Genomic DNA, 10,816 nt, shown 5'->3' with positions numbered 1-10,816 from the left:
ACTTTGGGAGGCCGAGGCAGGTGGATCACGAGGTCAGGAGATCGAGACCATCCTGGCTAACACGGTGAAACCCCGTCTCTACTGAAAATACAAAAGAATTAGCCGGGTGTGGTGGTGGGCGCTTATAGTCCCAGCTACTCAGGAGGCTGAGTCAGGAGAATGGCATGAACCCAGGAGGCAGAGTTTGCAGTGAGCCGAGATCGTGTCACCGCACTCCAGCCTGGTCGACAGAGCGAGACTCCGAGACTCCGTCTCAAAAGACAAAAACAAAAACAAAAACAAAAAAACTAAGGTAGGGCCACCTTTTGGTCCTGTAAAACTGGTGGTTTACACAGTAGATTAGGGCATATAGTCACTTGTGGGATCTGAGAGTAGATTGGGTTGAAACCTGGCTTGCCCATTTACTAGTCATGTGGCTCTGGGATAATTACTTATTCTCTCTGTGCTTTCATTTCCTCATCTGTAATTAAGAATAATAAGGCCAGGCATGGTGACTCATGCCTATAATCCCAGCACCTTGGGAGGCCAAGAAGGGAGAATCTCTTGAGGCCAGTAGTTTGAGACCAGCCTAAGCATCATAGCAAGACCTCATCCCCCTACCAAAAAAAAAAAAAAAAAAAGCCAGGCAGAGTGGTGCACATGTGTAGTCTCAGCTAATGGGGAGGCTGAGGTGGGACGATCACCTGAGCCCAGGAGGTCAAGGCTGCAGTGCATTGAGCCAAGGACTGCACCACTGTACTCCAGCCTGGACAACAGAGTGAGACTCAAAAAAAAAAAAAAGAAAGAAAGTGAATACTTGCCTCATAATTTTAATATAAGTATTAAATAAAATAATACACATAAGGCATTTAGAAATGCCTGGCTTATAAATGTTGTAATTGTATTTTAAAAAGTAGCACAGATGTATGCCTCACATAGCAACAGATGAGCAGAGGATCTGGCCTGGGCGCAACCAGTTCCCCTAAGATACGCTCCCTGGACCCTGACTGCCTGGCCCCAGCAAGCAGGGGTTTGCCATGGACACTGACTATTGATAATGTAGGCTTCAAGAGCAGAAACCTCCACAAGAGACTTCTGTCCCTATCCCCTGGGCCTTCCCCGTGACCAAGGGTCAAGATAGAACCTTTGTTTATGAGCCCTCACTGGATTGAAGGATAGAGAAGAGTCTGGAGCAAGAAGCTGGGTTCTTTTAGGAATCATTCTCTAGCATCTGTCTTTCCCCATCCCCTCAAATCTGACCTGGCCATGGCCCAGGCAGCAGATTGGTGAGAGCTGAGTTGGTGGCTGGTCCTGTGTAGAGTAGAAGAGGTGCAAAACTGAGGAGTTGCCATGTACTGGGAGGGTAGACTGGGGACGAAAACTTGCTTGAATACAAGGCACTGCTGGGCGCAATGGCTCATACCTGTAATCCTAGCACTTTGAGAGCCTGAGGTGGTAGGATGGCTTAAGGTGGGAGTTCGAGGCTACAGTGAGCTATAATCATGATGCTGCACTCCAGCCTGGGCAGCAGAGCAAGACCCTGTCTCTGAAAAATAAATAAATACACACATACATAATTTTACATTTTTTTAAAGTTACTTTCTTTAGTTTGCATTAGGAAAGCAAAATATTTTTTGCCCTCCAAATTGAAAATAACCAATATACTTTTTCAAATTATGCTTGTTCTTTTTTTCTCTCTCTCCCCCCTCTCCATCTCCATCCTCTGAGACAGCAAGGCCCATGCCTCCACTGAGAATCATTGCCCTAAATTAAGCTGGTACAATTCCAAGGTCATTACATTTATCAAATTGATTCTTCCAACAGTGTGGTCTCTTGATTAGCATATCAGCATGAGCTTATTAGAAGTGTACATTTCTAATAAGTTGCACCCCACCTCATACCTACTGAATCAGAAACTCTGGGGGTGAAGCCCAGCAAGCTGTATTTAGCCAGAAGGCTCAGCCTTCTAGGTGATTCTAATGCATGGAGAGAACCAATTTACTTATTTATTTTACTCAAGCATTTTTAAATTTTTATGGATACATGCGAAGTGTATATATTTATGGGGTATATGTGATATTTTAATACAGGCATACAGTGTGTAATAATTACATCAGAGTAAATGAGATGTCCATCCCCTCAAGCATTCATTTCTTTGTGTTACCAACATTCTAATTGTACTCCCTCAGTTATTCAAAAGGTACAGCAAATTACTGCTAATGGTAGTCACCCTTTTGTGCTATCATTCATTCTTTCTATTTTTTGTATATTAACCGTCCCCATTCTCCCCACCCCCACCATCCTTCCCAGCCTCCGGTAACCATCCTTCCTCTCTATTTTCATGAGTTCAATTATTTAAATGTTTAGCTCCCACGAATGAGAAAGAACGTGCAAAATCTGTTTTTCTGTGCCTGGCTTCATCACTGTTTTTGCAAATGACAGGATCTTATTTTTTTTAATGACTGAATAGTACTCTATCGTGTAACCCTGCCACATTTTCTTTCTCCATTCATCTGCTAATGGACACTTAGCTTGCTTCCAAATCTTGGCTATTGTGAATAGTGCTGCAGCAAACATGGGAGTGCAGTTAACTCTTCAATATACTGATTTCCTTTGTTTTGGGTATATACTCAGCAGTGGGATTGCTGAATCAACTGTTAGTTCTGTTTTTAGTTTTTTAAGGAACCTCTATACTGTTTGGAGAGAGCCAATTTAATAGGCTATAGTTATTATTCTTCAACTTTCCCCATTCTTTCTGTAACAGCTTGCTTGTACTCATCAGCTTAAAAAGTAAGTGATAATTTTTTTCATCTTTATTTATTTATTTATTTATTTTGAGATGGAGTCTCTCTGTCACCCAGGCTAGAGTGCAGTGGCTCCAGATCGGCTCATTGCAACCTCTGCCTCCCGGTTCAAGCAATTCTCCTGCCTCAGCCTCCCGAGTAGCTGGGGCTACAGGGAACCACCACCACACCTGGCTAATTTTTGTCTTTTTAGTAGAGACGGGGCTTCACCATGTTGGTCAGGCTGTTCTCAAACTCCTGACCTCAAGTGATCTGCCCACCTCAGCCTCCCAAAGTGCTGGGATTACAGGCACCCCGCTTCATTTTTATTGTGGTAAAATATACACAACATAACATTTACCATTGTAATAATTTTTAAGCATCTGATTCTGTATTATTAGGTACATTTGTAATGTTGTACAGTCACCACCAGCACTCATCTCCAGAACTCTTTTCAGCTTATAAAAGTGAAACTCTATATCTGTTAAACAATAACTACATTTCCCCTTACCCAGCCCCTGGCAACCACCATTCTACTTTTTGTCTTTATGATTTTGACTGCTCTAAGTAGCTCATATCAGTGGGATCATGCAATATTTGTCTTTTTGTGAATGCCTTATTTCACTTACCATCATGTCCTCAAAGTTCATCCGTGATATGGTGTTTGTCAGAATTTCCTTACTTTGAAGGCTGAACAATATTCCATTGTATGTTTATACCACATTTTGTTTCTCATTTATCCACCGATGGACACTTGGGTTGCTTTCACATTTTAGCTATTGTGAATAATGGTGCTACAAACATGGATGTGCACATCTCTCTTTGAGACCCTGATTTCTGTTCTTTTGGATATATAAACCCAGAAGTGGAATTGTTGGACATAAGATAGTTCTATTTTTAATGTTTTTGAGGAACTGCCATACTGTTTTCCATAGAAAACACCACCAGTGCACAGGAGTTTCAGTTTCTCCACATCTTCACCAACTCTTACTTTTTTTTTTTTTTTTTTGATAGTAGCCATCCTAATAAGTGCAAAGTAGTATCTCATGGTAGTTTGATTTGCATTTCTCTAATGATTAGTGATATTGAGCATCTTTTCATGTGCTTATTGGCCATTTGTATACCTTCTTTGGAGAAATGTCTATTCAAATCCTTTGCCCACTTAAAAAATCAAGTTGTTTGGGTTTTTTTTTTGTTGTTATTGTTATGTTTTAGGAGTTCTCTATGTATTCTGAATATTAATATCTTATCAGATATATGAATCACAAATATTTTTCCCATTCCATGGTGGCCTTTTTACTCTGTTTACATTGTATTTATTTGTTTGTTTGATTCTGTCATCACCTGTTTTGTCCTAGAGATACTGTCTTTTGATGAACAAAATTTTTCCATTTTCATGAAGTCTAATCTGTGATTTTTTTTTCTTTTGTTGCCTGTATCTTTGATTTCATATCGAGGAAATCATTGCCAAATTCAATGTCATGAAGCTTTTGCCCTGTGTATTCTTCTAAGAGTTTTATAGTTTTAGGTCTTACGTTTAGGTCACCAATCCATCTTGAGTTCATTTTTGTATATGGTGTTAGATAAGGCTCCAACTTCATTCTTTTGCATTTGGATATCCAGTTTCTCCAGCATCATTTGTTGACATGACTGTCCTTTCCCCATTGAACGGTCTTGGCATTCTGGTCAAAAATCCTTTGACAATATATGTGAGGGTTTCTGGGCTCTCTTCCATTCCATTAATCTATATACCTGCTTTTATACCAGTACCACATTGTTTTGATTACTGTAGCTTTGTAGTAAGTTTCAAAATCAGAAATTGTGAGTCTCTAGCTTTGTTATTCTTTTTCAAGATTATTTTTACTCTTCTGGGTTGCTTAAAATTCCATATGAATTTTAGGATGGGTTTTCTCTTTTTGCAACAAACATCATTTGGATTTTGATAGGGATTGCATTGAATCTGTAGATCACTTTGGGTAGTATAGACATTTTTAAGTGAGTAATTTTTAACCCAAATGAAATTATAATGAAAATAACCATCCTAATAATGAGAAACATATTAAAAAGTAATTGATTCAATTGAATAATGTAGAAGATTGGAACAAGCAAGTATTTTTTAGAAGAAGAAAATGTAGCTGTCTTCTGCTTTTTCAGGAGTCTGTTTTTCTGGGATGGGTATTTTCAGATTAATATTGTATTCTTAGATAGGAGAAGGGATGTGAAAGCAAAATATTAATCTCATTCCTGACCTCCCAGGTCTGATGAACATTGTAGTTCAAGGAGAAAATCTGTTCTCTTAAAAACAGTCCATGTGCATAGTCAATAGTAAGGCACAGCTAATAAGCAGACTTTGGAAATGATAAAAGGGACAAGAAGTGAAATTCAGTCATGAAATGGAAAAAAACATAAAGGATGAAGATGACAAAAGGGACATTTAAGAAGAGAGGAAACTGCAGAGAGAGATGCATGTGAACTGGAAATTTGGGAAAAATTTTATGGAGGAAAGAAAGAAATAGAAGTCAAGAGGTAGAATAGAAGTTGATGAAGAAAAGAAAAAAAAGGTAATGAAGGGGGTGCTGGATATTTCCAACACAAAGAAATGATAAATGTTTGGGAGGATGGATATTCTAATTAGCCTGATCTAATCACTGTGCAGTTTATTGAAACGTCACTATGCGTGTCCCATGAATATGTACATATTATTAGGTGATGTACATGAATATGTACACATTATTATGTGCCAATGAAATAAATAAAATTAAAAGAGAATTCCCAAATAAATAAAAGCAGAAAATTTTAAAAAGAGAGAGAGAGATGAGATAGGGCATTGAGTGGGAACCTGGTTATGGGAATCTGCCACTGCCCTCTTTCCTTTAGGAATGCAAGACTTTAATTATCTCCATACCAACTGCTTTGAGATCACGCTGGAACTGAGTTGTGACAAGTTTCCCCCACAAGAGGAGTTACAGCGGGAGTGGCTGGGTAATCGGGAAGCCCTAATCCAGTTCCTGGAACAGGTAAAACCTCATTTGTTAACTCTCATGTTTGCAAAAAGAGAAGTGCTTCTCAATGGCAGACAAGGTGTTTCACAGGTTCAGGTCTGACTTTTGCTCTGACTCAGTCCAATAGATCTGGGCTGCTTCTTCCAATGAGATTTATTCATTCAACATTATTGAGCAGCTGAACACAGTGGTTCGCACCTGTAATCCCAGCAGTGTGGCAAGCCGAGATGGGAGGATCACTTGAGCTCAGAAGTTTGAGACCAGCTGGGGCAACATAGCTAGACCCCATGTCTACTAAAAAAAAAAAAAAAAAATTAGCCAAGCATGGTGGCATGCTTCTGTAGACCCAGCTTCACAGGAGGATGAGGTGGGAGGATCGCTTGTCTTGTGCCGGGAGGTCAAGGTTGCAGTGGGCTATGATCATGCCATTGTACTCCAGCCTGGGCAGCAGAGCAAGATCCTTCTCAAAAAAATTATCAAGCACAACTATTTGTCAGAAACTGTACTATACGCTGTGAATTATGAATAAATAAGCAAATATCCCTGCCCATATGGAACTTACCTTCTAGTGAGGAGAGACAGGCAGTAAACAATAAGTTGTATAACATGTTAAAAAAGAAATGCTATGAAGAAAGTCTTTCGGGGAAGTGATATTTAAACAAAAATTTCAAGGAGATGAGGGAGAGAAACATGCAGATATCTAGGGGATAAAAGGGTTCCTTGAAATGGACACAACTGCAAATACAAAACCCACAAAAAGAATATGAAAAGTGCTTGGCATCACTAATCATTACAGAAATGCAAACTAAAACTACAGTGAGATTCCACCTCAAATTGGTTAGGATGGCTGCTATCAAAAAAACAGAAATTCACAAATGTTTGCAAGGATGTGGAGAAATTGGAACCCTTGTGCACCATCAATGGGAATATAAAGTGGTACAGTCATTATAAAAAACAGCTAATGGCAATTCCTCAAGCAATCAGAATTCCTATGTGCTCCAGCAATGCTACTTTTGGGTATATATTCAAAAGAACAGAAATAAGGGCCTCAAAGAGATATTTGCACACCCATATTCATAACAGCATTATTTACAATAGCCAAAAAGTGGGAGCAACCCAGTGTTCATTGGTGGATGACTGTATAAATGAATGTGGTATATTCCAGTGGAATATTATACAGCCTTAAAAAGGAAGGAAATTGTCATCAGGTGTGGTGGCTTATGCCTGTAATCCCAGCACTTTGGGAGGCTGAGGTGTGCAGATCGCCTGAGTTTGGGAGTTTGAGACCAGCCTGACCAACATGGAGAAACCCTGTCTTTACTAAAAATACAAAATTAGCCGGGCATGGTGGCACATGCCTGTAATCCCAGCTACTCGAGAGGCTGAGGCAGGAGAATCGCTTGAACCCAGGAGGTGGAGGTCGCAGTGAGCCGAGATGGCGCCATTGCACTCCAGCCTGGGCAATGAGAGCGAAACTCCATCTCAAAAAAAAGGAAGGAAATTCTGACACATGCTACAACATGGATGAATCTTGGGGACATTATGCCAAGTGAAATTAGCCACCCATAAAAAGACAAACACTGTATTATTCCACATATATGAGGTACTTAGAGTAGTCAAAATTATAGAGATGGAAAGTATTGATAGAATGGTGGTTGCCAGGGGCTGGGGGAGGGGGTAATGGAGAATCATTGTTTAATGGATATAGAGTTTCAGTTTTTTAAGATAAAAAGAGTTATGCAGGTGGATAGTAGTGATGGTTGCACAACATTACAAATGGGTTTTATTTTTTTATTTTTTATTTATTTATTTATTTATTTTTTTTTTTTATTTTTTTTTGAGACAGAGTCTCGCTCTGTCACCCAGGCTGGAGTACAGTGGCCGGATCTCAGCTCACTGCAAGCTCCGCCTCCTGGGTTCATGCCATTCTCCTGCCTCAGCCTCCCAAGTAGCTGGGACTACAGGTGCCCGCCACCTCGCCTGGCAAGTTTTTTGTATTTTTTAGTAGAGACGGGGTTTCACCATGTTAGCCAGGATGGTCTCGATCTCCTGACCTCGTGATCCGCCCGTGTCGGCCTCCCAAAGTGCTGGGATTACAGGCTTGAGCCACCGCGCCCGGCCTTTTTTTTTTTTAGACAGAGTCTCGCTCTGTCACCCAGACTGGAGTGCAGTGGTGCGATCTAAGCCCACTGCAACCTCCACCTCCTGGGTTAAAGCAGTTCTCCTGTCCTCAGCCTAGCTAAATGTATTTAATAACACTGAACTATACACTTAAAATGGTAAATTTTATTTTATCACAGTCTGTCACAGGAAATAAAAAAAAATGTTAAAAAAAGAAAAAGAAAAGAAAGCCAGGACACCAGTGTGGCTGGATTGATCTCAGAAGTAAGGGAGAGAAAAGGTGGTTGGAGATGGGATCAGAGAGCTAACAGGTAGCTTGACAGACGGACCATCACAAGAACTTCAGCTTTTGCTCAGAGTGAGTTAGGTTTTGAGTAGGATAGTGACATGATTTGAGTCAGGCTTTAACAGGATCACTCTGACCACTCTAATTGTGAAGAGATTAATTGGGGCAGGGAGAGAGGCAAGGAGACCAGTTAAGGGACTATTACCATCATCTTTGTGAAGATAAAATGCAAAAACATACGAGAAAGGGCTTTGAGACTCTAAAACACCGTACAAATGTTTTATGATCATAACTATATACTTGTTCCTGCAGGTTCACCAGGGCATCAAGGGAATGGTGCATGATGAGAATTATAATAATCTCGCCAATGCTGTCATTTCTGTCAGTGGGATTAACCATGATGTCACTTCAGGTAGGTGGTCACTGCTTAGGGGGAGGAAGGAAGCGTTCACTCCCGCATCTTCTTCAGCATAATCAACGGGCCAGTTTGTAAGCCAGTGAAACTAGCAGGGGCGTCAAGGATGCTGGGAGTAGGGGTGGGGGGATGGAGGAAAGAAGGGCAATGAAAATGGAGACAGTAAATTAAGAGGCTGAATCAAACAACCAAGATGTTTTAATGGAAAATCTTTTGCTTCTGATGCAAGCAATCCCTGAGAGGTCAGGACCAGGAAAGACTGATGTAAATGTAACTTCTCCTCAGCATTCAGGAGTGGCTACCACATACAATTTTGTTAGGGGTATTTTCTGGGCTTAAGCCTGTTAATAGCTCACATACTGGTGTGAAATTGGGTAGAAAGAGGCTGTAAAACGGATAGTTATCCTTGTGGCTGACTTGGCGTTTCTCTACACCTCCAATGGGAAAGTTAGCAAGATTCTTTCCATCATAGGCTTACTGTGGGGCAAGATTGATGGTGGAGACGGATCTTAGAGCTACCTGGAACCTCCTAGAAGAGCACAGAATTATGTCACAGCAGAATGGTGTTGTAAGCTGACTCAGCCCAGCTTGATCATGCACAATTTGTAGGATTTTTTGTTTTATTTTGCTTTTAATGCATAACAGTAGCTACCAACGGTTATGGTTACAGGTAGATGAGATTTGCCTAACTCCCCACCTTTTTTTCTTTTTTTGAAAAGGAGTTTCATTCTGTCATCCAGGCTGGAGGGCAGTGGTGTGATCTCACTGCAACCTCTGCCTCCTGAGCTCAAGCCATCCTCCTACCTCAGCCTCCAAAATGGCTGGGACTACAAGCATGCAACACCATGCCTGACTAATTTTTTGTGTTTTTTGTAGAGATGGGGCTTTACCAGGTTGCCCAGGCTGGTTTTGAGCTCCTGGGTTCAAAAGCCTCCCAAAGTACTGGGGTTACAGGTGTGAGCCACTACACCCAGCCCTCCGCACAACCTTAATACTAGCAAGTCTCACCTGAATTTTACTACACTAACATTTATTACCTAGCAGCCATTTCATAGTTCCTACAATCTGTTTAAGCTGGATGAACTCTCAGCTTTCTGTTCTTTAAAGTGATCTCAAAGCATCTTACATGAAAAGTTCATTCAAGGCAAAAGTATTGTCTAAAGGCAGAATCCTGTAGCCTCACAGTGAAGTATCAGACAACCAGAGTCTGGACACAGGACTGTTTAGGAATCCAAACTCAGGAATCATCCTTTTTATTTGTTTTTTCTTTTACTGTTTTTTACAGAAATGTTTCTGAATCGTAGGAATCATTCTTATAAGCACAGCCTTCTTCAGGGCTTGCTAGATTCTTTCAAGCAAAGTGATGGGGTCTCACTATGTTGCCCAAGCTGGTCTCAAACTCAAGCAATTCTTCTGACTCAGCCTCCCAAATAGCTGGATTACAGGGTCTCACTCTATTGCCTGGGCTGCAGTGCAGTGGTGCAATCAGAGCTCACTGCAGCCTTGACCTTCCAGGCTCCCAAGTAGCTGGAACTACAAATGCATGCCACCATGCTCAGCTAATTTTTTTGTTTTTTATTTTTTTTACAAAGACAGAGTTTTGCCCTGTTGTCCAGGCTGGTCTTAAATTCCTGAGCTCAAGTGATCTGCCTGCCTCAGCCTTCCAAAGTGCTGGGATTCCAGAAGGGCACACCTGGCTTTTGCTAGATTCTTATGCTCTGTCCAAGCAAGTCTGGGAATGTCTCTAAAACAGTCTAGCCAATCAACATATATTGCTGGGCACAGTGGCTCACGCCTGTAATCCCAACACTTTGGGAGGCCCAGGTGAGAGGAACACTTGAGGTCAGGAGTTCAAGACCAGCCTGGCCAACATGGTGAAACCCCTGTCTCTACTAAAACTACAAAAATTAGCTGGGTGTGGCCAGGTGCGGTGACTCACGCCTGTAATCCCAGCACTTTGGGAGGCCGAGGCGGGCGGATTGCCTGAGCTCAGGAGTTTACAACAAGCCTAGGCAACACAGTGAAACCCCATCTCTACTAAAATACAAAAAATTAGCCACGTATAGTGGCGTGTGCCTGTAGTCCCAGCTACTTGGGAGTCTGAGGCAGGAGAATCACTTGAACCCAGGAGGTGGAGGTTGCAGTTAGCCGAGATCATGCCACTGGACTCCAGCCTGGGCAGAGTGAGACTCTATTTCAAAACAACAACAAAAACAAAACATATTAAACA

At 41.3% G+C, this 10,816-nt stretch overlaps 1 protein-coding gene across 1 annotated transcript in view; it reads left to right on the top strand.

The window, feature by feature from the left end:
• The window catches only part of CPN1 (carboxypeptidase N, polypeptide 1), a 51,627-nt gene that overhangs the window by 24,239 nt on the left and 16,572 nt on the right, over positions 1-10,816 (top strand). The window contains exons 6-7 of the mRNA XM_011977384.1: positions 5,640-5,779; positions 8,484-8,583. Of these exons, the coding sequence (XP_011832774.1) occupies positions 5,640-5,779; positions 8,484-8,583 (240 nt within the window). The remainder of the gene's footprint in view (positions 1-5,639; positions 5,780-8,483; positions 8,584-10,816) is intronic.

Source organism: Mandrillus leucophaeus, unplaced genomic scaffold (genome assembly GCF_000951045.1).
Source record: "Mandrillus leucophaeus isolate KB7577 unplaced genomic scaffold, Mleu.le_1.0 Scaffold18, whole genome shotgun sequence".
Taxonomy (NCBI): Eukaryota; Metazoa; Chordata; class Mammalia; order Primates; family Cercopithecidae; genus Mandrillus; species Mandrillus leucophaeus.
This window is presented reverse-complemented; position numbering and strand designations above follow the sequence as displayed.